At 38.4% G+C, this 27,068-nt stretch overlaps 1 protein-coding gene across 2 annotated transcripts; it reads left to right on the forward strand.

Moving 5' to 3' along the window:
- Window positions 1-1,633: 1,633 nt before the first annotated feature.
- On the forward strand, window positions 1,634-27,068 carry LOC131894015 (zinc finger protein 420-like). Of its 2 annotated transcripts, XM_059244182.1 has the most exons (4): window positions 1,634-1,721; window positions 20,886-20,967; window positions 23,604-23,730; window positions 24,794-27,068. In XM_059244182.1, exons 2-4 carry the CDS (start codon window positions 20,938-20,940, stop codon window positions 26,959-26,961), a joined length of 2,325 nt encoding a protein of 774 aa, XP_059100165.1. In that variant the 5' UTR covers window positions 1,634-1,721; window positions 20,886-20,937; the 3' UTR covers window positions 26,962-27,068. The 2 variants fall into 2 exon arrangements, with proteins under 2 accessions (XP_059100165.1, XP_059100166.1); XM_059244183.1 differs by lacking the exons at window positions 1,634-1,721; window positions 20,886-20,967 and adding an exon at window positions 22,557-22,946.

Below are 27,068 nucleotides of genomic sequence, written 5' to 3' on the forward strand. Positions count from 1 at the left end.
GGATACAGATATGGTTTATGCTTTGAGCCAAGGGCGTTTTGTTTTGGGAGTGATACCTGAGCGTCAGGATTTAGGGTGTTGGTTGTCTTTTGCTGTGTGTTTTTAACCCAAGGGGGCTGGTATGACGAGTCGAGAAATTAGGCAGGATAACTTGTATCCGAAGATTTCAGAACCCAGGCTCGTGGTCAGATACCGGGGTGCAGCGTCCTCCTAGATGCAGTTCTGGCCCAGGCTGGCAGCGAGCATGTGGGGAGGCTGTGCAGAGCGGGTCCAGGGCAGCCTGACAGCTGGAGCTGTGTGGAAGGCAGCCTGAGACCTAGTGGGAGGGGCGGTCCCCGATGGGGCGGGGCCACCTGTCAATCAGAGGAGTTTAGGGAAAAAAAAATAACCGGCAACGCGGTTGGTGGGTTGGCGGAAGCACGTCACCGGAAGCAGGGTGTCTTGGGCGGGACCAGGAAGGTCCGTTTCAAGGAACCAGGCTGAAAAGATAGGAAATTCCACCCTTCCGTGTTGAACTCGGGGGAGCAGCGTGTTCTGGAACTGCACGTGGAAGACCCGGCGGGTATTCGGGACACGAAATCTCCCCGGAGCCGCAGTGGCCGCGCGGGGCGGCCTGGGAAAGTCACCAGTCAGCAGCGCAGTGGCGGGAACCGCAGCCCGGCGGCCCTGGAACCTCCCAGGTCAGAGGAGCTGCGGGGCTGGGACACGGGAGGGGAGGGACCGGGGTGTGCTCGCGGAGGCTGCTCAGAAGGACACAGCTTTCAAAATTCTGTTGTGGATATCGTTCCGTTGTCGGTAAGGTTGAGATCCTATGAAGTGGGGTGTATCGTGATTTTTTTTCACTTCTCTTACTGTTCCCAGACTAGTCTGTCTTAATTCATAAAATAATCTGGTAGAGCATTTGGGGTATCTCTTGTGTGCAAACAGGGTTCTCTTTGCTATTGTGGCAGTTCCAAAGCTCCTGGAATTTAAATTTATCCATGTTTTCTAACTCCCTTGTTTTACCACATGCCTAATCAAGAAAGTAGCCTTTGCTCCTGAGACTAGGCATCGCCAGAGAACTTTGTAGATAATAGTCACATGTGGAACCCGAACAGATATTATTGAATCAGAGAATATATTTTGTGGAGTGGCACAGATATGGTTGTACACCTTTTCCTCCACACTAATTTTCCGTGTGAGATATATGTAGTCTGGGATGTAAATACGACATTCAGAAATGTGTCTTCATTAGCTGTGTTCTATTACACGGTTTGTTGACACATTCAGTGCTGTGACTGAGGACTTGTTATAGGAGTGGAAATGCCTAGACCCTGCTCACAGGGCTTTTTCCCCAGATCTCCTGTTGTAGAACTGCAGCAGTCTGGATTCTAAGGGTGAGAATAGTTTTCTTGCAGTCTCCCTTGCTTCTTCTCAGGGTTCCTGGAAAAACTATAGTGCATCTGTGTGTGCTGTGTATGAATGAGTCTCACATCTCAGAGAATGAAGGAAAATCCTCAGGGAAAGAGACATTTTTCTTGATATTTTCTCTCTCTTTCATGTTTATCCTTTTAGCAGGAATTAGCATCTTTTGTATTTGCTCCTTGCAAAGTTCCAGGTGCTTTCTGAAGAATCTCTTTCTCCTATGCAGCCTCACAAGGTCGGTCAGTCCTGCTCACCTGTGAATCTGAACAAAGAGCCCTGGATGGAGAAGAGAGAGGAGACAGTAGCAAAGGATCCAGGTGTGTTAGAGGGTCTGAGGAAGGGGTGAAGAGATGCGGAAGGGCTGAAGTGACAGTAGAAAGAAGACATGACGTTGGTTTTGAAACATTCTGTTTCATTAGAAATGATTCTAGAGAAATCTACTGAGAATAATCTCAGGATTGTCCTTTTGTAGGTGTTTGAAGACTCTATATAAGAATTAATACTCAGAGACAAATATAATTTTATTTGGTTTTCCATGTGAGTGATGTCCCTCTTCCATTCACATTGCTGGTTGTGTTTATACCAATATTAAGTGGTTTAATTACTTTAATTTTAATTCGGTATTTAGTTAGAACCATTGAAACCTCTTGGTTGTCCTGCACGTAGTTTTTGGAGTATCTTGTAGTTCCTTCAGATTCTGTGTCTTATAGGCTTAATTTCTCTATTTCCTAAAATGATGCCAGTGGGATTTTGATAAGAGTTGCTTGCTATTTCTGCTGTTAAACTCCATCTACACTGTTTTCCCTTTGATATCCCAGATTGTCTGTCTTCAACACTCCACAGTTTGTGTTGCTACAATTTTTATATATTTTTTAAATTACGTCTGGATTTGATCTTTATCTCAGAATTTTTGAAGTCTTTGTGGTTTCGCACAATTTTATAAATTTTAGGAAGATTTTCTCCATTTATATAAAAAAATGCATGTAAGATCTTGCTATAGAGTAGTTAGAATCTTTACAAAACCTTAACATCCTTTTATATTTCTTCATGTTTTAATGAGAACATGCTATCAATAATATTAGTATTCATGTGTCTTTTTTGTATTCTTCTCTTTTCTGTCTACTGTTGATGTCAGCATTCAAGGTATACATTGATCTTTACTAGGTTTCAAGACTTGTTCTATTTTAACACATAGCCACACTGGAGCATGATGATTGAACTTTGAGAAGACTGGAATTTTTCTGCTGTTGTGTAAATGATTCCCTGGAGTGCTGCTAGGCATTAATGGTTTTCTGTGCTCTCCGTGGTCCTCTTTCTCAATGGTGGACATTGAAGCTTCCCTGCATCATTGTCTCTTTGCTTCCTACCATTCTGTCATTGATTGCTTCATGTATTTGGAAACTGTTTTATGAGGTGAATTCATGTTGAGCACATAGCTTTCTGGAAATGGGCATTTGATCAATTGCTAATAGTCTTTTTTTTTGTATATTGATAAATTTAGCTTTTCCTCTACCATAATTATGATATACGCTCTTTACAGAAAATCTTTAAAAAAATATTATTCCTTCTTAGCACTTTGTATCCTTACATTTGAAATAAATACTGTTATAGAAAATATATATTTTGATTTTAGGATGTTTTCTCTTTTTCTTTTGAATCTGTATCCTATTTTTATGTTTGGTTTGGGGAATATTACCCATATACATTTCAAGAAATCACTGAAGGAAAATATAAACATACCATTAAGTTAAATTTTGCTATTATGTTTCTTTTTCTCTTTCTGAGTTCCTTCCTGTTCTGTTTATATTTGCAGTATATTTCATTCCTTTATAACCTTGAGTATCATCTTCTTTAGGTTTTCTCTTTGCTTGTTTGGTTGTCAAGAAGCTGCACACTAACTTGCCTGGAGACTGCAGCGAGTTGAATTCCCATTGACACTGTGTCTCTGTATTCTTCCTCCTGCATGGTCTAGTGTTTGCTGTTGTTTAGGACCTTGAGTGTAGACACTGGGCAGAGAGGAGATCTCAGTGTACATTAGTTGAGCATTTTCTTCTTTACAGTAATTGTGGACAATGTACTATGTAAATTTTGGCTGTTTTAACTGCTTTGATTATGGTCCTTTTGGCTTATTTATTGATTGCAATATTACTTATTTGCTTTGTGTACTTTTCTATTTTAACATCTTGGTAAAATATGGGTATTTGTGCTTTGTACTAAGGAGGTTGCTAATAAATTTATCCATTCTGTAGGTAGGCTATTTCTTCCTACTTTCGGGTATTACAATTTCTATGCAATTTTTCATTTGTATATAGTCATGTTTCTCCAATTCATTGCTTTGGACCTAATTTCATTCTGTTATATGTGGATATTTATCTTTCCCTACAACACTGGCTGATGAGGCTGCCTGTTCTGTAACATAAGTTTTTGACGTTTTGGAAAAATTCCATTCGTCACAATTGCTTGGGCTGGTTCTGATTGCTTTGGGTATCTGCTGTTCTACCACTGCCATGGTGCTGTTGTTCCTGTGTCTACAGTGTCATCTGAAATCACAGCTGGGATGACTCAAGCTTTGCTCTGTGTGTCTGGGGTTGCTCTGCACTCTTAGGGTCCTTGTGCTTCCATGTAAATTTGTAGGAGTCTCTTTACTGTACCTGTGCATTGTCATGGGTTTTGAGTTGATCATATAAATCCTTCGACACTGTCATTTTCACAGTAATGCTTTGTGTTCCATGTACATGCACATTTTCCCATCTTCTAGTGCCGTCCTCAATTCCTTCAGTGAATTCAAGTTTGTATTTTACATGTCTCTCTTGTGCTTGGTTAGCTTTTCCCTTTTTTTTAAATTTTTGTTGTTGTTTACTGTTCAGTTTTAATTAAGTAAATAGAAGCAATAACAGATAGTACAAATCCTTCTAATTGTTAGATTATATAGATGATAAAAACAAAAGTTTTGTCTCCAAGTAGACATTGATATCTCCCCTTAATTTCTATAAACTTAGTTCAATTTTTTATAATTAATGAACATTGATATTTAATGATTTCATAGGTTTTTTTCATTCATCATTACCCCCCTTGTCACCCTATGTTCCATCCTTGGCTAGGCATGTTTTCTTCCCAGTTGTCCTAATATTTTATGTATGGTTTGGGCAGGTTTGGGCCAGATAGCCAGACCATAATGTGTCCATAGTTCCAACTGGCATGTCATATGACAAGAGAATTTTTCATATGTCACCTCCCCATCCTGCAGCTCTTAAAACCTTTTACCTTCTCTTCTCTAATGTTCCCTGAAATTTAGATGTGAGAATATGGATTCCCATCATAGTCTGTACAGTAAGCAGCAAGTTGTTCTCAGTATTTGATGAGCTATGAGTCTCTGAAATAACTGTTTCCCATCGAAAACAAAGTTATTTAATCCCAGGCTGAAACCAACACCAGGCTGTGGTGTGAACAGAACCAGTAAATATTTTCAGATATATGCACATGGATTTTTGGATTTTTTTTTTATACATGTAACAAAATGTCAGTAGTAGATTCTCTCTTTAGACCTGTGACCTTCACCATCACTGGCTTTTGGCCAGGTTCCCTGTGCAATGCATGTATTTCCTTCTGTGGAGCCATATTCGGATCAAACCAGAAGGCCTTCTACTACCCACAAAACAGTCTTACCACTTTGACACCAGTGAGCATGCCTTGCCATGAAAGTTGGGATTATAGCATACAGAATCCAAATCTAGTTATGGCCATTGATAACTCTGGCTCTTTCCCCAACCTGCATAGCAGTTTTTGACACTGTGTATGCTTCCACTAGGGTGTCATAGATAATATCAGACACTATGAGTGTTTTGCTGACTTAACACCTTGTTGGTATGTTAAAAAAAAAAAAAAAAAACCCTTGCTGGGTGGTGGTGGCACACACCTTTAATCCCAGCACTCGGGAGCCAGAGGCAGGTGGATCTCTGTGAGTTTGAGGCCAGCCTGGGCTACAGAGTGAGAGTTTTAGGAAAGGCACAAAGCTATACAGAGAAACCCTGTCTTGAAAAACCAAAAAAAAAAAAAGAAAGAAACAAACAAACAAAAAACAAAAACCCAAGTGATTTTGTATGTGGATTATATAGTCTATGAAGACGACTATCAGATCTGTGCTTTCTCATAGGCATATATACCTTTAAATTGCAGAATTCTGTTTCTTACCTAAGAGGACCCCCCTTTTTATTACTGTCCTTTATTTTCACCTTTAAAATTTTCTATGTCTTTCAACTTGGTTGCAATGTGTTGACTCTGGAGGATACCCTACTCTCTTGATTAGAGCGAAATGATTCCAGCTGTTCTTTTGTAGTGTCAGGTTTAGGATTGTGTCTCATTTACTTTATTACGCTGAGATATATTCCTTTTGTTCTCACATTCTTCAGAGCTTTTATAATGATCAAATGTGATAATTTTCCATAGACCCTTCTTTCATGGATCTATTGACATCATCCTATTTCTTCTCTTACTCACCCTACATATTTGGTCTCTTAATTCGTAGGAGTTGAAACATGCTTGAATTCTCTTTCTGTGTAATTTGGAGATAATCTCTGTGTCTGTGTCCATCCTTGAAACTGTCTGATTTTTCTTGGCATATATTTATTGGGGTTCACCTGCTTTGGGTGTTGAGGTAAAGCTAGCTTTGTATGATGACTTTCTACCATTCCTTTTCTTTGTGTTTTATTTACTGTTCTCTTTGTGGTATTAGTATAAGGTTTGTCTAAAGGAAAGAAGAATTCTGTGCTGAATCTGTCCAGTCCTCAGACACTATTAGAGGAAAATCTTTCTGCTTTAGTCTCAACACTGTTTAATCTCTTTTCTAGTTTTGTAGTTTAGAGTGTTGAATTGTTCACTTGTTTCTAGGAGGTCATCCTTATCTTCTTCAATTCCAATTTCTTTGCATGTGACTTTCCACAGCACTCTGTAAGGTAACTCTGATGTCATTGGTCTACAGTGCAATGTCTTCTTTTTAATTCTTGTTACTGGGGAGTTCACTCTTCTAGTTTGGACTAGGTGAAAAATGGTCTATCAGTACTTTTGTCTCTTCATAGAAAGAAGTCTGTATATTGACTCATTGTATTGTCTTTGAGTCTCTATTTCATTCAATTTTATACAACTTTTATAATATCTTTCTGTGTACTATTTCAGATTGACTTGTTCTTAATGCTTGTAAGCCCCGAGCCACATAATTATGGACAAATGATTTTACAACAGGGACATTGCTGCCAAAACTTCCCAGTGTATCTTTGTCATCCCACTCCTGTGTCACTGTTTTTCATGAGCAAATAGTCAGCCTGACACTCTAAGAAAGTATCCTCAGTATTCCATGAATTCTGCCTGACTGTTCATTGGTTTAAGTGTTCACTATAGCTATGTAAGGAACAATAAAGCAAGTCCTGCAGAGGTGGCTCAGCAGTTAAGAGCACTTTTTGCTCTTGCAGCTTCCAGGTTCAGTTCCATGTACTTGCATGGTGACTTAACTCAGGTTCCAAAGGATCTAGTGCCCTCTTATGGCCACTGCAGGCACTTCATGCACAAGGTGCACTGACCTACCTGTAGGCAAACATCCATACATACACATGAAATTAAAATACATTTATTAATTGTTGCTCTCAGTGTCTGTGCTATTGGTGTTATATTTAGGATGTGGTTTTCTGTTCCAATGCGTTAGAGGCTACTTCCCATTTATGTTGAGGTCTCTGATCCATTTGGACTTGAGTTTCGTGTATGGTGATAGTTGAAGAGAAGCAAGAAGGATTGTAAGAGCAAGGGGGGTCAAAATCATGATGGGAAAAAACACAGAAATAGCTGACCTAATGGGAGTTTATGGACTCTGGACTGACAGCTAGCGGGGGGCTGAATGGAACCAAAATAGGCCCTCAATGTGTGTGAAAGTTGCATGGCTTGATGTGCTTTGAGTCCCCTGACAATGGGACCAGGACCTATAAGAGCTGGCTTTTTAGAGCTCATTCCCTATGGTGGGATGACTAACCCAGCCTTGATGAAGGGGGGAGGGGCTACGTCCAGACCTAGCTTGGTATGCCAAGTGTTGACTACCCAAGGGAGGCCTTACCCTCTATGAGGAGAGGATGGAGGTAGGATGGAGGTAGGTAATGGGAGGGGGAGAAAAGAAGGGAGGAGGAACAGGAGTTGGTTTGTAAAAGGAAAGAAAATTTTTTAAATAAAAAATTACAAAATAAAATTAAAATGCATAAATCTTAAGAAAGAGAAACATTAAACGATCTAGAGGTATTACATAAGGATTTAAGATAACAGGACAGGAAAGAACATGGAGGTGTCACTGCTAGTGTGAGACTAAGTGTGGAACCTGGATATGTGATTTCAAATGGCCAAACTGAAAAAATAAATGTCGGTCAGCCATGTGTATTGGTTTTTATTGTTTTGGAAATTTCATTCATGTATATACCACGTGTTTAATGAAATTCACCCCCTGTCCCTCAGCTCTGATCACCCACTCCCAAAATGCTTCTTCACATCTCCATATTCACAATATTTAAAAAAGTACTGAGTCTGTGGTAAGCTACCTGTACATATGTGAGCTATATCTCTGAAGAAAACTGACATTGCCTCTTCCAAGGCCAAGAGTTGTCTATAACATCTCAGGTAGTGGTGTGATGATCCCTTTTACCCATGCTGGGATTTGAGCTGGATTAACCTTGTGCAGGTTTTTTTAATCCAGGCCTATCTTTCATGGAATCTGTTGTGCAATAACATCCATGTGACAGATAGGGAAACCAGACCAGCTCTGCCTGTGCTGTAATTTCATCACAACCCTAAGTAACATGATAACTTGAATAAGCAGTTCATATCACAGCAGCAGGGAATCCATTGGCAGCCTGGGGGAAGTCACCAGTCAGCAGTGCAGTTGTGGGAACCATAGCAGGCATCCCAGCAGCCCTGGAACTTCCGAGCTTTAGAGCTGCATTGCTGGGCAATAGGCAGGAACAGGACCAATGGTGTGATAGTTCTCTGCTGCTGCTCATACGAACATGGAGTCTGATACGTTTTCATTCATCTTATGATTCCCAGGATGTTTGCAGAAACATGATCTGGTAGAGGACTTGCATTATCTATTGTCTGCAAACAAGGTTCTCTTTGTTATTGTGGCAATTACAAAACTCCTGGGATTTAAATTCATCCATTCCTAGTCACTCCCCTGTTTTACCACTTTGCCTATTCAATAGAGTGGCTTTTCCCCAAGGAAACTAGGCATCCTCAGAGAGCTTTTTAGATATTAGTCACATAAGGAGCCACTGCTCATTGAATCAGGAAGAATATTTTAGCAAGGTTTTTTTGGTGGTAGTGGGTTTGTTTTTTTGTGTTTTTTTTTTGTTTGTTTTTGTTTTTTGTTTGTTTTTTGGTTGTTGCTCTAGAACCCCAGTCCTCTGGAAGAACAGCCAGTGCTTCTAACCACCAGTCCTCACTCCATCTCCTCTAACTAAGTTAAAACTGCAATAAATACAATAGGGAAGAATGTGAACTTTTGTCCTTCCTGTTGCAATGTCAGGTCAATACTGTACATTTTTTTCTTTGTGGATTGTAAACTTAGATGGACAGATACACTCTTTATTATGTTGAGATGTGTTTCATCTATTCCAGCATCTACTAGGGATTTTATGGTGAAGTCTTTTGAAGAATCATGAATCAGATTCTGTTCTTACTGAAATTCTATTTCTTAGAGTCTTTAATCCAGGTTCTGCTGGTGTTGTAGCTGGTAAATTATTGTTCTTATTGTTCTCCATTCCCAGTGATGGTTAGTGCTTTCCTGTGTTGTACATGATGAGTTGCTTCCCAGTTCTCTGCAATTTATTTACTCCTCGCATAAAATGTATTCTGTCCTGTGTCTTCATGGACAATTCATGTTTAATTCTCTTTTCTTTTTTTTTCTTTGTGGTGATATATTGTGTCCCCCAATATATTGTGCATCCTAAAAATGTTTATCTGAGGATCAGAGGAAAAAGCCAGCCACTGTAGTAAACACAGAGGTCAGGCAGTGGTAGCACATGCCTTTAATCCTAGCGTTCAGGAGGCAGAGATCCATCTGGATCTCTGTTGAATTCAAGGCCACATTGGGAACAGAGCCAGGTGTGGTGGCACACACATTAAATTCCAACACTAGTTAACCATAAAGGTCTGGAGGTGTGCACAGATAGACAGCAAGTGACAGAGCTGGGCAGGAAGAGAAAGTGATGTAGCTGGGTGGAGAGAGAGGAAATGATATGGCAGAACAGAAAGGCATATAGGCATGGGTATACAGGAAGTAGGTCTCTTTGGAGACTGAGGTGTCAGTGAGGTGAGGTTGTCTGTGACTTGTCCTATTCCTCTGACCTCTTGGTTTTTCACCCCAATATCTGACTCTGGGTTTTTTATTAATAAGACCATATAGCAATTCGTCTTACATTTCTTTTTTTTAAATTTTTTGAGACAAGGTTTCTCTCTGTAGCCCTGACTATCTTGGAACTTGCTCTGTAGACCAGGCTGGCCTTGAACTTATAGAGATCCACCAGCCTCTGCCTCAAGATTACTGGTATTAAAGATGTACACTACTACTACTGTCTGGTTCTTTTGTGCATATTTTAATCTGATTATATTTAAGTAGGTTATTTTGTGAAAACCTGTGTTAAATTTAGACCACATTGAATTGCATTTCCTTCCCTGTCAATTCCAGAAGTCATTTTTTTTTTCAGGATTAACACTACAGTTGACAGTTATTTTCTTTCAGGGTTTCAAAACTATTATTCCATGGCTGTGCTGGATTTAGTCTGGGTAAATATTCACGAATTTTTTATTTTCCTAGTATTTGTTGGTGTTAAAGGATAGGAGAAGACAATTGAAAAGTAGATTTGCATTGTGACAGCACTTAGGTGTGAGAATAGCAGGATAGACCTTGGAGATGAGGGAAGCCTCTGTCTGAGAGACTTTCCTAGGGAAGACTAGACTAGACTGCCATGCTCTCCTACAAATCAAGAGCCCCACATTCTGAGACCATTCATATCTATTTGAGCTTTATCTACTTTAAACAGTTCATGTTGGAACAAATGTTGGTGACCTTTGAATGGAAGGTTGAGAAATATAGAAATAATTTCTGTTCAGAATATTTGAGGAAATGTCAATCCTAGATTTTATAGTAGAAGTCATGGACCATTGGTTTCTTAGTGCAAGCATTTAAAACCATGGGATATTCATCCCATCCCAGAATAATCTCTTGCTCAGTTTCTATGAAATGGAAAATGTACCTCATCAATTAAAGACATGAACAGAATAATGTCATGGGACATATTCTGTTTTCATATTTAATATTGCTGTAATTGAAACACAGTGTCTGTCACTGGAGCAAGAATTTTTGATTTGTTGCTGATGAAGTTGACAACACTACTCAGCCTGTATGTTACAGGCAAGAGTCATGAAGTGATGTGGCAGGCAAAAATGTCCTGATTTTTTTCCCTTGAAAAGCCATGCATTTCTATGCCCATTTTTTACTTGAAACCCTGATGCTGACCATGAATCGCCTGTGCATCGGATTCTAAGCATTCACAACAGCCTTATATTTTACCTTGACTCTCAAAATTCTGTTGTGCAGTTGCTAAATTTTCACTTACATGAGCTGTGGCATATCCTGATATTTTTACTCATATTATGGTTGTGAGAATATTTACAGAGAAATAGTCTCATAGCGTATTTTCATTTTCTATTTTCTTTGCTATTGTGGCTATTACAAAGCTCCTGGAATTTAATGTTATCCTGCTTCCTAACTCCCCTATTCTACCACTTGCATTTTCAAGAGAGTGGCCTTTGCACCTGGAGCTCTCTAGAGAGAATGCAAAGTTACCTTCTCATCAGTCTCTGTCCCATCCATCATTGTCCACATTTTTATCCCATTAGTCCCCTTGTATTTCATGTATGTTTTGAGGCAGGTTTCAGGCAGGTAGCCGGGCTGTCATGTATTTAGAATTCCAATTGCCATAGAATATGACAGTATGGTTTTCCATAACTCACTCTCCTTCCTCCAGCTCTTACATTCTTTTACCCAAGTTCAGTAATGTTCTCTGAGATTTGGATGTGGTAATAAGGATTTTTCACTCACAGGCTATGCATTCTGCAGTCTTTGAAATAACTGTTTCCTGTTACAAACAAGATTTTTCTGACACAGGCTGAAAGCAGTACCAGGCTGTTGTGTGAACAGAACCATTTAAAGGCAGTTCCACTATTTTTAAATGGAGCAGTATGTCAGGAGTAGATTCCCTCCTTAGGTGTGTAATCTTTCCAGTCATGGACTTTTGGCCATCTTCCAGTGCCACCTGTGTATTTGTAGGCTGACCTCAGTTTGAGTCAGAATATCTCTGTTAGCCACAAAATACTCTTGGCACTATTACGCTGACGGGCATACCTTGCCTGGCAGGTTGGTATTGCAGCACAAGGGGTCAACATCTGGGGACAGACATTGATGATTCTTCTCACCCAGCAGCCAGCAGAGCACTTTTAGCAGTTTTAATGTTATACCAGGGTGTCTAAGACTTTAGATACTGACTGCTAATTACTGACTATTTAGATGCTGATTGCTGACTGTTTAGACAGTCTTCTGCTGACTTCTCATCATATTCTGTTTGAATGTAGAAACAAAAGTGATATTTTATTGGATTTTCATATAGCTTATAAAGAGGGTTATCAAATCTGAGCTTTCTCTTGAAATATTTGTAGTTTTTGGAGTAAAGAATTCTGTTTCTTGTAGTTTGGGAAAATGTGCCCTCTGAATTTTCTTATTTGACACATTGAAAATTTTCTCTGTCTCTCTTGCTGGTTATAAGCACTGATGCAGTGTGTTGAGTTACTGTGGAGGTAGTGGACATCCTTGTTTCTCCTGATTAGAGTAGAGTGATGGTGGCTCTCGTCATTTTGTGTGATGTTAGGTTCAGTGTCTGGCTGTTATCTCCATTAGTCTGAGGTATGTTCCTTCTGTTCTCTCATTCTTCAGAGCTTTTATTGTGAGCCAGTGTGATACTTTTCCACAGGCCTTTACTGGATATATTGACATAATTAATTATGTGTCATCTCTCGCTGATTCTGTTTTGTGTCTTGAGTTGACTGGTTTGTTAAAACATTCTTTCATACCTTGGTGGAAATCAGAGTTCCATGTGTACATCCATTAGTCTCTTTGTCAATGTCCATCCTCGCAAAGTTTTCCTTTTCAAATACTTTTCATCCTTATCTGCTTTTTGTATCAAGTAAAGCCAGCTTTGTGTGATGATGGTCTAGCATTCCTTTTCTTTTAGTTTTCAGCAATATTTTTTCTGTGGAGGATTAATATAAGAATTTGTAAAGGAATTAGAGAAAGAAGGGGATCCTCTCACCGTGGGAACTCCCTCTTGTACTCCTAATTAGGCAGAAACCACATCAAAACACCTGTTTACACAGAGAGATCTTTTATTAAGCAGGAAAGAAAAGTTAAAATGAGTGCTTTCTGACTCAGGCAGAAAAATGGCAGCAAACCACCTTGCAGATGGAATTCTTAAGAAGAGAAATGGGAGAACTCTGTGTTAAAATGGGGCTAGGATGCTGTGTTAAAGGAGATAGAGGATGAGGGAGAAGGGGAAGCAGACAAGGGAAAGGGGCCAGGTATATTTGTCCTGGAGGGGCAGAATACTGCCTCTGGATAGAGAGGACAAAAAGGTGGCACACAGGCAAATGGCATTTTATAAATGTAAATGAGAAAACCCTTTGTTGGAATAAGGTGATTAATTTTAATTGGGCATGTTAATAAGAAGCCTCAAGGGGACTTCTGATTGCTGGACTTCAATAATTCAATAGCTGGACCTTGGGAGAAAACCTCAGGAGGATGAATTGGCCAAATAAGGGAATAGACATTGGTGACTAGCTTTAGAGATGTAATCTAATGGTTTTTTAGCAAAGCAGAGAGAATAGGAGAGAAGGGCAAGGCCCTCCAGAAGCACATGTTCAGTGAACTAGTGACCTTTCAAAGAATTCAGTGCTGAGTCTGTCCAGTCCTCAGGGACTGTTAGAGGAAACTCTGACCGTATCAGTTTCAGCACTTGCTTCTTTTCTGGCCTAGTTTTATGACATAGAAGTTTGAGTTGTTCGCTTGTTTCTAGGAAATCATCCGTTTCTTCATTCTTTTTTTTAAATCAGTTTCCACAGTACTCCATAAGGAAACATTTAGGTCATTGACATATATTACAGTATCCCATTTTCAGATCTAGTTATGTTACTTTGGAGATCCACTCTCTTATTTGGATTATTCGAGAATGGTTTGTCACTATTTGTGTTCTTGTACTGCAAGAAGTCTGTGCATTGACTCCTATTCTTTGAGTCTCTATATCATTAATTTCTACCCTGGATACCCAACTCTCCAAAACCTCCACACTAATCAATCAGATGTCATATAGAAGGGAAAAGTTTCTTCTGCAAATGGGTCCTGATGGCACAACAATATTTAGCATCTGATCAGGAAGTAAGTCAAATGAAGTGCTGCGAGTCAATTTTCCCCTAAGTAACACTGAAAAAACTCCTGTATGTGGTTCATATTTGAAGTATAATGAGAAACAAATCACATTGATTGCAGCAGATTGCAGTTGGACTTCTAAGGTCCCTGAAGGACATGCATATTCTTCTCTTGAGGAGACTTGACTGCATGTGGGTGCTATTCACTGGGAGCATTTGTTCCTGCAGCATTTCACCTTAATCCCCTCACTGCTCTAGAATTCCATGTTGCTGCTGTGAATTCCACTGATTGTCTTTTGGAACCACCTTCAGAATGGACACATCTTGATTCTATTGCTGCTTATCAGGTCCTTCTCCTTTTGTTAGTTTTAAAACAATGAATTTTCCATTCCTGTGTCCTCTGGTTTCTGCTGTGTAATGTCAGTGAAGCTGATGAATTATGTCTGTTTCTTTCATTCAGGTTGATAATTTTTCATCTATTGCTTTATATTCTAGATGTAAGAGCTACAACCTCGCCGGGCGGTGGTGGCACACGCCTTTAATCCCAGCATTCGGGAGTCAGAGCCAGGCGGATATCTGTGAGTTCGAGGCCAGCCTGGGCTACCAAGTGAGTTCCAGGAAAGGCGCAAAGCTACACAAAGAAACCCTGTCTCGAAAAACCAAAAAAAAAAAAAAAAAAAAAAAAAGAGCTACAACCTCATTTTCTTTTTATTGTGTTAATATTCTTGATGATCTTATTGGTATCCTTATTCATTTAGTTGTCATTCTTCTCACTTAGCTCATTGAGTATCTCTTGAATTCTTAATGTGATAAATATCCATCATTAATTTGACAGATTTTTGGTATTTTGTTTATCTAGGTCCTTTGAACAGTTTTTCGACTTTAAATTTTATTATAAGAAATTTGGAGCTGTTTGTTCTTTCAATATGATAGAAAAGGATTAGAGCAATTTCCCCAAATCATGAGATGTAAACATAACATCAGTCCACACAATGACCAGCATGATCAGGTGGAATGATGGTAGTATTAAATGACATCTTCTCTCCCATTGTGACTCTAAAGTACTTGAGCAGTAGCAAGGAAAGCAACCATCCAAATGTCCATTAAATATCAAGAAAACTATTGGATATGAGATAAATATAATGTCAGTATAATAAAGTGCTATGTATATACTGATGCCATGGTCATGAAAACTTGTTATAATAGTATTTCAAGATTCAGAATGCACCCTGAATTTTGATACATGCATTAATATATGTACATATGTATGTATATATATTTTTTATGCACATATGTGTATTTGTATGTATGTATGCCAGGAGAAGCATGTCACTTAACACTTACATGTAGAAATATAAGTTGATCATGAGAGAGGAAATTAGTAACAGCCAGAAACTGAGGGGAGTCACTGTAGTCATGTATATTACTAATTGAGAACCTGATAACTGTCTGGAAGAATACCAAGACACAGCTGTAGCATGTTCAGGAAGATAGGTGATAGGATTTTGATGGATCTGGCAAAATCAATAATTAATTCCAAGGGCATACCCTGAAATGGTTCACTTTATCCCTAGAAACAGTCTCTTCTCTCTGGCAGCCATCAGGTAGTTTCTGCCATGATTCCTCCTTGATGATTCTGCTTTGACATTGCGTAGGACAATAGTTCTCAACCTGTGAGTCAAGACCCCCTCAAGAGGGATCAAACAACCCTTTCACAGGGGTCACCTAAGACCATTGAAAAACATTTGATCTTAGGAACTGAGGTACCACTCCTCTATCCATCTCTAGATGAGTCCACCCACATGCAAATATATCCACATACAAGTACCAAAAGTGTTTTTAAAGACTTGCAGCATTAGGAAAGTTGAGAAACACTTAAAAGATTTAGCACACAAACATTCCATTTAAAGACGCATGGCCTGAATTGTAATTCTACCTATAATGCATTCACATGGATTTCAAGTGATTTGTAATCTCAAACAAAGGTGTGCATACAAATTAGAAAACAGGTCCACATTGAAAGGAGGGGTAAATTGGAAAGATACATTTTACCTCAGTGAAACATATAAAGCCTTCTTAGATAATGATAAGAATGGCTGTAACTAGGAATCCACAAGGACGACCCCAGATTAGACTACTAGCAATAGAGGTGAGGGTGTCTGAACTGGCCTACCCAAGTAATCAGTTGGTGGATACTCTGTCATCATAGAGCCTTCATACAGTAACTGATGGAAGCAGATGCAGAGATCTTCAACCAAGCACCTGGCCGAGCTCAGGGAGTCTAGTCAAAGAGGGAAGAGGGATTATATGAGCAAGTGGGGTCAAGTTCATGCTGGGGAAATCTACAGAGATAACTAAATCAAGCTCATAGGAACTCATGAACATTAGACTGACAACTGTGGACCCTGCATGGGAGCAGACTAGGCCCTCTGCATATGGGAGACAGTTGTATAGCTTGGTCTGTTTGGTGGGCCCCTGACAGTGGGATCAGGATCTATCACTGGTGATTGAGCTGGCTTTTTGGAGCCCATTTTCTATGATGGGATGCTTTGCTCAACCTTGATGCAATGGAGAGGGGCTTGGTCCTTCCTCAACTGAATGTACCAGGCTTTGCTGACTCCCCAAGGGAGGCCTTACACTTTTAGAGGAGGGAATAGAGGGTGAGGGACTAGGGTATCGGGAGGAGGGATGAGAGGAAGATCTGTGGTTGGTATGTAAAATGAATAAAAAAAAATTTTTAAAGAAAAGAATGGCTGTACCTAGATCTGATGACAAGTTTATTATCATTTTGAGAAAAAAACATGATATTTGGCAGATAGAAGATGTGTCTGTCCTCCAAGACAGCATGACACACATGGTAAATACATGTGCTATACCTTCTGGGTAGAATGAAATGAAATGTAATCAAAGGACCAGATATTTTATTCCAGTGTGATGGCTCAGGGAACTCCCATTTTATGTTAGGCATTCATCTTGATACCCACTAGCCATTTTTTCTCTGACTCCAGTCTCTAGAAGATAAATTCCTAGTAACCTTGATTCAGTGACACCCGCTCACCCAAAAATGTACAGACATGACTATCTACTTGTTATGATATGACTTTTTTTTTTAATTCTGTAACTTGCTTATGCAGATACCCAAAGATGGTTTTGAGTTGCCTTAACCTATAAAGTTGGCAGAACAGAGAAGTTTCTGCTTGCTTGCATATTGAAGGTCTTGGGGTTTTCCTCTGTAAAAACCTTCCTCATACTCTTCCTGCACAGCAGTCTCAAATTTGGCTTAGAGATTGTTCATCTTGCTAGCAGCTAATCAATAAATCTTTTAAGTATAATTCTATTGAGTCTATGGTCTTTTCCCAGTGATCACAAACTCCATAACACTAGATGTTTTCTACTAACGTACAACTGCTTATAGCAATGTGCAATGATGGAAAATTTTAGATCCCCTGAAACCTTCTCTCAGGAAGTGACTGATCTGGGATTGTAACTGTGTGTTCATATTGGAGACAATTTTCTGTTTATTCAGAGAAAACACCCCCCACCCCCCACCCCCGCGCGCCTTCTTCCTCTTATCAGTCTGGAAGCCATCCATTTCCTGAGTTGTGAGCTTGTGAGGCTATCATTTAAAACTTCATTCTTAACCTCATAAGCCTTATGAAGACCACAATGCAGAAAGAACTGTTCATTCACAGTGCACTCCTGTCTCAAGACTGTATCATAGTTTTGGGTTCTTCCTCCTATAAACCTCATTTCATGAGTGCAACTATTGTCACCTGCCTTGCATTACATGACCACTGCCAATCCTCCAATACCCATTATGTTCTCTGTTCTTAACTCCATTGAAAGCTCTTGTTCCCATCCCAAGGTCCTTTGTATAAATAGTTTGAATGTCCTGTGTTTACATTAAGCAGCTCTTTGTGTAATGTATATGTTAGGCCCTTGTATGAAGAAAGCCTAAATATTTACTTCACTTACATAGCTACCATTCATTTTTTTTTCTATACTTTTCTGACCTGCAGAGCTTTGAAATCCCTTTGTCGTTTTTCCTGTTTAATTCCTGTCCTCCTGGAATCCCTTTCAGAGTGTGTTTGCTTATTGCTAAATAATTAAGTATTTAATCATATTTTCCTCTAGCACTTTTAGCATTTCAGCTTTTCCAGGAAGTTCCTTGATCTAGTTTGTATTGATTTTTGTGTAGGGTGAGAGATATAGATCTAATATTATTTGTCTATACATGTATAATCATTTTTCCCAGCACAGAATGTTCAAAGCTCTCTCTCTTTCTGGGTTTGTTTCTTATGGATTTGGCTTACTGTACCTTTCTGTTTTGTGCTTCTTTCTGGGATCTCTGTTCTGTTCAGTTTTCTACATGTTTCTTTATATGTAGGACCATACTGTCTTTGTCCTTGTCCTTCTGTGTTATGATATATGTAAGGTCTTGTGATACCCCAGCAATACTCTTTTTAATGATAATTTTGATGCTTATGATTTTCCTGTGTCCATGTAACTGTTTCCATATCTACATTTTTGGAAAATATCAGTATTTGCTTATGGGAGTGCATCAGTTCTGCTGGTTGCTGTTAGTAATATAACCATGTGCAGGATAGTTTCATGTCAACTTGACACAGTTATCAGAGAGGAGGGAACCTCAATTGAGAAAATGACTCCATTAGATCTAGCTGTAGAATGTTTTTTTTTTTTAATTAGTGATTGATGGAGGAGGGCCCAGATCATTGTGGGTAGTGGGCTGGTGGTCCTTGATTATATAAGAAAGCAGGCAGAGCAAGCTATTGGAAGCAAGACAGTAAGCAGTACTTCTACATGGCTTCTGCATTGTCCCTTGCCTCCAGGTTCCTGTCTTGTCAATATTCCTGTGCTGATTTCCTTCAGTGATTAACAGTAATCTGGAAGTGTGAGCTAAATAAACTATTTCCTCTCCAACTAGCCTTTTGGTCTTGGGTGTTTTATCACAGCAGTAGAAACCTTAACTAAAATAACCCACATACACCTTTTACTCATCAGTCTGTGTGCATAGAAGTCCATTTCTTTGTGTGCCACTACTTTTCATTTTTTTCCTGAGTTCCTTAAAAATTTCTTTATAGAAATGAATTCATCATTACTTACTGTTGTTTGTAGATCTTTTGGAACCAACCTGAATGGCTTAAATTTCTAAATTACTTTTCAAATTGTCATTATTAATAGAGAAAGTAGTCATTTTGCATGTTAGTTTTGTTCTTTTCAATATTTTGTGAAGCATTTAGCAAATCAAAGATATTCTTGTGGTGATTAATGATTTTTTTTGTGTGATCACATCATCATTAAGTGGAATTTGGTGCCTTTCCTACCTGTTGTCCTTAATTCTTTTTAAAAGTTTTTTTTTAAATTCATTTTACATACAAACCACAGATGCCCCTCTCCTTCCTCATCCCTTCTCCCTAAAGTTCCCCCCTCAGCCACACCCCATTCCCTCCTCCAAAAGGGTAAGGCTTCCCATAGGGAGTCAGCAAAGCCTGGTACATTCAGTTGAGGAAGGACCAAGCTCCTACCCACTGCATCAAGGCAGAGCAAAGCATCCCATCATAGAAAATGGACTCCAAAAAGCCAGCTCAATCACCAGTGATAGATCCTGATCCCACTGTCAGGGGCCCATCAAACAGACCAAGCTATACAACTGTCTCCCATATGCAGAAGGCCTAGTCTGCTCCCATGCAGGGTCCACAGTTGTCAGTCTAATGTTCATGAGTTCCTATGAGCTTGATTTAGTTATCTCTGTAGATTTCCCCAGCATGATCTTGACCCCACTTGCTCATATAATCCCTCTTCCCTCTTTGACTAGACTCCCTGAGCTCGGCCAGGTGCTTGGTTGAAGATCTCTGCATCTGCTTCCATCAGTTACTGTATGAAGGCTCTATGATGACAGGGTATTCACCAATCTGATTACCCGGGTGGGCCAGTTTAGGCACCCTCACCTCTATTGCTAGTAGTCTAATCTGGGGTCATCCTTGTGGATTCCTGGGAAATTCCCTAGCACCAGGTTTCTACCTTATCCCATAATGTCTCTCTCTATCAAGATATCTCTTTCATTGTTCTCCCAGTTTGTCCCTCCCCTATGTCAACCATCCCATTCCTTCATGTTTTCATCCCCATCCCCTCCCCTTTCTTACCTGCCTTTCCTACCTGTTTCTCCCTAATTCTTTATTCTTATTCAAAATTGTCTACATGACTCTTAAGCCTCTAAATTCAGTAAGACTGGAGAACACATGCATCTTCCTCTCTTTTTTAGTTTTCCTGCTAATGCTGTTCATTTTTTCTCTGCACTGTACTGATGGCCTCAGTGTAACACATCTTTTACTGTGTTCACCTGTTTTCCATTTCTTCCTGTTTCCTTGGGAGTTTATAATTAAATCTGTTGAAGTTTGTCTTGTGACATAACCATTACTACTTGGATTTTCATATCATAAGTCTTTCATTCATGATTTTATTCTTAATATTCTGGTGGGTAAAATTAGGGGTACTAATCTACTTCTAGTTAGAAATGGTAGTTTGCTGGTTTTGTTTTGAACATAGTATGTTATTCCCCAGCTCTCCTATTTATCTATTCCTTATGTAAAATGCATTATTTCCTGTGTTCTCATGGCTAATTTCTCTCTGAATTTTCTATGTTTACTTTGCCTATAATTATAATCTGCAGTGCTGCTTGAGTGGATGACCTTTGTTATTTTATAGCCCTCTTCATTTGCTCTTCCTTCTCCGTGAATTTTAAGAGCCCATGTTTCTGGGTGCAATGATAAGGTTCATAATCAGTTTCTTTCACCACTCTAAATATACCCTTTTATTCTTTTCTGTATGTAGGAACCCTGACAGGATTTCTGGTATCATTTTGGTTTGGGGTTCTTTTATGTGGTTTGGCATTGTCCATAACAGAGTTGTATTAATTTTAGCTTTGTATCTTTGACACCTTGATGTGAAATTTCAACAAGAATTCCAGTCATTGTTTCTGAGACAGAAACACAGAGAAGAGCAACAAGAAGAATGAATGCTTCTGTGATAAATGCTCCCCAGGTCAGTGTCAAGCCCACATTTCTCTGAAAATTGTTTTTGTTATTGAAACCATTCAAGACTTTAATTCTCTACCTTTGGAAATGTTATTGAAAGTGTTTGTTTTCTATTATCTTTTTTTCTTCTCTGATAATCAAGATTAGGTCTTTAAAACTTTCACCAATATAGCAGAAACAGGTCCCATTATATTTTCACTCAGTTTTATACTGTGAGGACACGAATTTCTATGGACTTAAGACTTATAGTTCTGAAACAGAGTCTTTTGTAAATGGTGCTCAAAGAAATTTTACATAGGATGGACTTGTGTCCTTTCATATTAATGAGGAAGGAAGGTCTCAAGTACCACATTGATTGCATTTCTGGAATGGTCAGTGTTCCAGAAACAGGCTTATGAACGTGAACATACCAATACAAGGACCTTTTCACTGACATCACTGAGCAATTTATGGCAAAGTAGAATTGGAAGAGATCCACCAGACTGAAACCTAATAGTAAATATTCCAGCATATTTGGCTTGTTCTTGCCAGAAAATTGATGTGTCTGTGAGGAGATGCAGATTCCAATACTCTGGTTTCTCTTTTTGTCATTTTATGTCACTCAATATTGATGAGTATTTTGACACTTGAAATATATTTGTCTCTGGAGAGGTTCTATTCAATGCTCAATGGTAAGCTCTCTTTAGGAAGATTATTATTTTCTCTTTATGTTTTGTTCCATTTTTCAGGCGGAGAGTAAGCATTGCTGTCTCCACCTTTGTATGACATCATGTGGAATATGTTAGAATTTTCTAGAGAGTATTGACTTGGTGCTTGCTGCACATAAGCTGTCAATTTTCAAGCATTTAAATGAATGTCTCTCTTAATTACTTTACTCTCTTCAGTTGGAGAAAGAAGGCTCCATCCACCCTATGATTTTCCTTTTCCTGACGCTTTATATTACAGGGGAGAAATCCTGAAAAGTTGTGTCAGTGTTTTTATTTCTTTCTTTACAATAGTATTTTGTTTATATACATACATTTTCATCTGCATATTTTATATACACTGCATGATGAATTATGCCCCTGGTCAGAGTCAAACCCTTGGCACGGAACTCAGGCACTGTAGTGAGCTGCTTTGTGTGTAGAGAGGATTAAATTAGGTGTCTCTGCAGTAAAGTGCCTTTCACCAGTGAGCCATTTCTCCAGGCCCCAGGTTTACATTTCTGGTGCATACTTGTGACAGAGACAGTATATATACTTATCTATGCCACCTAAAATCCTGTTAGATGAGTGAAATCAAAGACTGAAGAACATAATACAGTTGAAATTTCATTTTAAATTTTTAATTGAGTCAATCACATGAGCAAAAACATTCAAAATTAATAAAAAGTTAGTATATTTCTCAGTCAATTTAATACATTCTTTTTGATAAAGAAAATGTCTCTACTTCATCTGAATGCATTGTCACATTTATTTACACATGTATTTCTAATTATTCTGTAGTGAAACACCATATGGAATTCATGAAATTGTTATTATCAGTATTGCTTGTGTCAACATTTAGAAAAATTAAAATAGCATTAATGTTGGCTAATTCTTCTTTTTCTGTTTACTTCGTGGTTGTGAAAATGTCTCATAAAATAACTTCAAAATTTATTTGGTTTTATGTGATGTTTGGAATGTTAGATGTATGCACCGATTTTACATTCCTCATCCTTTAAAGAAAAACTCTGACTTTTAATTCATCCATGAATTCTGCATTCTGTATTCTACCTCTTTGTTCAAGACAGGGTGCAGAAAGGCATTGTAACCATGCCTCAGAATCAGAACTGAGCAGTTTAAAATAGTTAGTTGAGACCCAGCTATAGACAGGATTGATCTAGTGTACATATTTGAGCAAGGTCAACAGCTACAGAATTCGGAAGCATACTTTTGCTCATTATAACTTCACCATCTGAGATGTGACACTGGGATCATGTTTGATATCAACACATACTTCATAAAGGTACATCTAGACTTCAAATGTTTTATTCCCTGAAAGTTTGCTGATTGTGAGACTATCATGTTGTCCTGTTTTCACAGAGATAGAAAATACAATGAAGGTGGTAAATATTTTAGAAAGTATTTTTTATTAAAATTAAATTGTGATTTTATTTTATGTATTTCAATATATTTGCCTGAATGTATATGTGTGTGCTATGTGTGCCTCCTGCCTATAGGGTTCAGCAGAGAGCATTGGATCTCATGGATCTGAGATTAAATTCTGTTTTGTAGTGCCATGAGGGTGCTAGAAACCAAACTTCATTTTCAAGGAGTTTAATAAGTTACAGAATGCAAACTGAAGATAAATTTTTCAAATGTAATGATTGTGGCAAATCTTTTATCTGCTGCCCAGATCCTAGAAAAACATCAGAAAATTCACAGAGAAAGAGTTTATGAATGCAAGCAGTATAGTAAGTCCTTCTCTACATTGTCTCTGAAAAATGGCATGCTTAAGTTCTGACACATCTGTGTAGCACTTCTAGAAAACTTCTCTTTGAAGAATTGCCATGGCTCATATATATCACAAAAGTGTTTCTAATTCTTTAGGTCTATTTTACCAAGAAAAAAATATATCATTTTGTCAAGTAGCACATGGTAAATATGTAATTTTCTATTGCAGAGTCTGTTATCATTCAGGGATGTGGCTGTGGATCTTTCACAGGAGGAATGGGAGTATCTAGACTATGATCAGAGGACATTGTACGTGGATGTAATGTTGGAGAATTACAGCAATCTAGTCTTTGTGGGTAAGAATGCTCTTCTTGTAGAAAACCTCATCCATTGTTTGTATTTACCTACTTTGTGTATATGCAAACTCTCTGAACCTAGAGAATTCCGGAAATGAGGAAAATTCTGGTTACCAATATCATTTTTTTTTTTTTTTTTTGGTTTTTTGAGACAGGGTTTCTCTGTGTAGCTTTGCGCCTTTCCTGGAACTCACTTGGTAGCCCAGGCTGGCCTCGAACTCACAGAGATCCTCCTGGCTCTGCCTCCCGAGTGCTGGGATTAAAGGCGTGCGCCACCACCGCCCGGCCAATATCACTTTTTAATGGTGCTTCATTTACATTTTTCTGTGTTCTCTGGAAGAGTAACCAATGCTATATTCTCTGTGATTTCTTCAGCCCTCCTATCTACTATGTAAAAAAAAAAAAAACTTCAAAGTTCAAAGAGTATTGAATATTCAGAATAAGGAAATATATTGCAGTATTAAAGATGAGTAGAATATTTTTATTTCACTACTAGTTTAAACTATTCACCTATTTCTGATTATAAACACTAAAAAAGGTTTTAAATAAAGAAGGAGTTGTTTGTTGGTGTGAAAATATTTTTATTTATTTTTGAGATGTGATTGCTATGTTTAGTACTGGCACAGCATCATTTTAAGTTCTGCATGTTGAAGAGGGAGGGCATGGTGAGTTCCATGCCAACCTGGGTTACATGGTGATTTCCTAGGTACACTGTGTGACTCTGTCTCAAAAGCATAAGAAACAAAGGAAAACATTCTTCACGTGATCCTTCACAGAGCCTCTTTCTCAAAATTCTTTACTACTTGAACGCCTATTTGTCCTCCCTGCTACAAGGTACAGGGTTTAGATAAGAATGAGAAGGCCATTACTCATCCCTGTGGTTTGATATAGATCAGATTGGAGGTTCTTGTGAGCATCCATTTAATGATTGTGAAACAGAAAAGATCTCTGTTGAGAGTCTATCCCTGAAAACTGCTAGTTTATATGTCTAAGAAAACATCAGTTATTGAACTGCTTATTCATGCATTAATCCTTATTATCTGTAATTGCACTAATTTTCCAGAGAATCATCGAATATGTGGTAAATATGAGAAAGGCTTGGATCAAGGCACAAAGTATATTGCCCATGAGGATGTGATTATCCAAGAGAAGTCATATAAATGTAATGAGCTTGGCAACATGATTGATGAATCCTCTCAATGCACATCTTATGAAACAAGTGATACTGCAGAATATTGCAACAAGTACAGATTTGGTATCCACAGAGATGCTTCTGTTGAAACATACGTAAACAGACATAAAAGTGGGAACACTGGAGAAGAACCTTGCAAATACAAAGAATCTGTAAACTGTTTAAATTTGTGTTCTATCACTAGCCAAAATCAAGGAATTCACACAGGGAAGCAACACAAAAATACAGAGTATGATAAAACTTTTGACTCCAAAACTAAAATCATGCTGAAACGAATCTATAGTGGAAAGAAGCCACACCAATGCAGGAAATGTGGAAAATGCTTCAAGATGGACTCAAGCTTCAGTGGACATCAAATTGCTCATACTGGAGAGAAACCCTATAAATGTACAAAGTGTAGTAAATCCTTTCTACATTTGTCCCAACTCAAAGTCCATTACAAAATCCATTGTGGAGAAAAACCCTACAAATGTACAGATTATGCTCATTGCTTTTCTCATACACCTGACATTGAAAGACATTACAGGATCCACAGTGGATCGAAGACTCACAATTGTAATGATTGTGGCAAATTCTTTATGAGTGCTTCATCTCTTAGAACACATCAGAGAATCCATACAGGAGAGAAACCTTACACATGTAGCAAATGTGAGAAATCTTTTTCCAAGAAAGACCATCTTAGAAATCATCAGAGAATTCATACAGGAGAGAAACCTTACAAATGTAGTGAATGTGACAAATCCTTTATCGTGAAAGGCAATCTTAGAAGTCATCAGAGAATCCATACAGGAGAGAAACCTTATAAATGTAGTGAATGTGACAAAACCTTTTCAGTTTCCTCAAGTCTCAGAACACATCAGAGAATACATACAGGAGAGAAACCGTACAAATGTGGTGAATGTGACAAATCCTTTATGAGTGCCTCATCTCTTAGAACACATTACAGAATACATACAGGAGAGAAACCTTACAAATGTACCAAATGTGAGCAGTCTTTTTCCAAGAGAGACTTTCTTAGAACTCATCAGAGAATACATACAGGAGAGAAGCCTTACAAATGTAGTGAATGTAACAGATCCTTTACCCTGAAAGGCTATCTTAAATCTCATCAGAGAATACATACAGGAGAAAAACCTTACAAATGTAGTGAATGCGACAAATCCTTTATGTTTGCCTCATCTTGTAGAACACATCAGAGAATACATACAGGAGAAAAACCTTACAAATGTACTGAATGTGACAAATCCTTTTCAGTTGTCTCATATCTTAGAAAACATCAGAAAATACATACAGGAGAGAAACCGTACCAATGTAGCGAATGTCAGAAATCTTATTCCAAGAAAGACCATCTTAGAACTCATCAGAGAAGTCATACTGGAGAGAAACCTTACAGATGTAGTGACTGTGACAAATCATTTTCTAAGAAAGACAATCTTAAAACTCATCAGAGAATCCATACAGGAGAGAAACCTTACAAATGTAGTGAATGTGACAGATCCTTTACCCTGAAAGGCCATCTTAAAACTCATCAGAGAATACATACAGGAGAAAAACCTTACAAATGTAGTGAATGTGACAAATCCTTTACCCTAAAAGTCAATCTTACAAAGCATCAGAGAATACATACAGGAGAGAAACCTTACAAATGTAGTGAATGTGACAAATCTTTTTCCCAGAAAGACACTCTTAGAAGTCATCAGAGAACACATACAGGAGAGAAACCTTACAAATGTAATGAATGTGAGAAATCTTATTCCAAGAAAGACCATCTTAGAAGTCATCAGAGAATCCATACAGGAGAGCAACCTTACAAATACAGTGACTATGACAAATCCTTTACACAGAAATTCACACTTAGAATTCATCAGAGAATCCATACAGAAGAAAACCTTACAAATGTAATAAATGTGACAAATCCTTTTCAAGTGGCTCAGATCTTAGAAAACATCAGAAAACCCATACAGGTAAGAAGCCTTCCAAATGGAGTAGATGCAAGAAATCCTTTACCCAGAAAGGCAGTCTTAGAACTCATCAGATAATACCTACAGGAGAAAAATGTAGAAATGTAGAGAATGTGACAAATCCTTTGCTGTTGGCTCGTTTCTTAGAACACATCAGAGACTGCACACAGGAGAGAAACTTGACA

The sequence above is a fragment of the Peromyscus eremicus genome, chromosome 1, assembly GCF_949786415.1.
Source record: "Peromyscus eremicus chromosome 1, PerEre_H2_v1, whole genome shotgun sequence".
In the NCBI taxonomy this organism is placed as follows: Eukaryota; Metazoa; Chordata; class Mammalia; order Rodentia; family Cricetidae; genus Peromyscus; species Peromyscus eremicus.

Excerpts from the sequence above, each read along its gene's own strand:
- LOC131894015 (XM_059244182.1), top strand. The coding sequence starts at position 20,938 with ATGAATGCTTCTGTGATAAATGCTCCCCAG. Across the intron at positions 20,968-23,603 it reads CTGTGATAAATGCTCCCCAG|AGTCTGTTATCATTCAGGGA; the intron begins GTCAGTGTCAAG and ends TTTCTATTGCAG. Across the intron at positions 23,731-24,793 it reads CAGCAATCTAGTCTTTGTGG|AGAATCATCGAATATGTGGT; the intron begins GTAAGAATGCTC and ends CTAATTTTCCAG.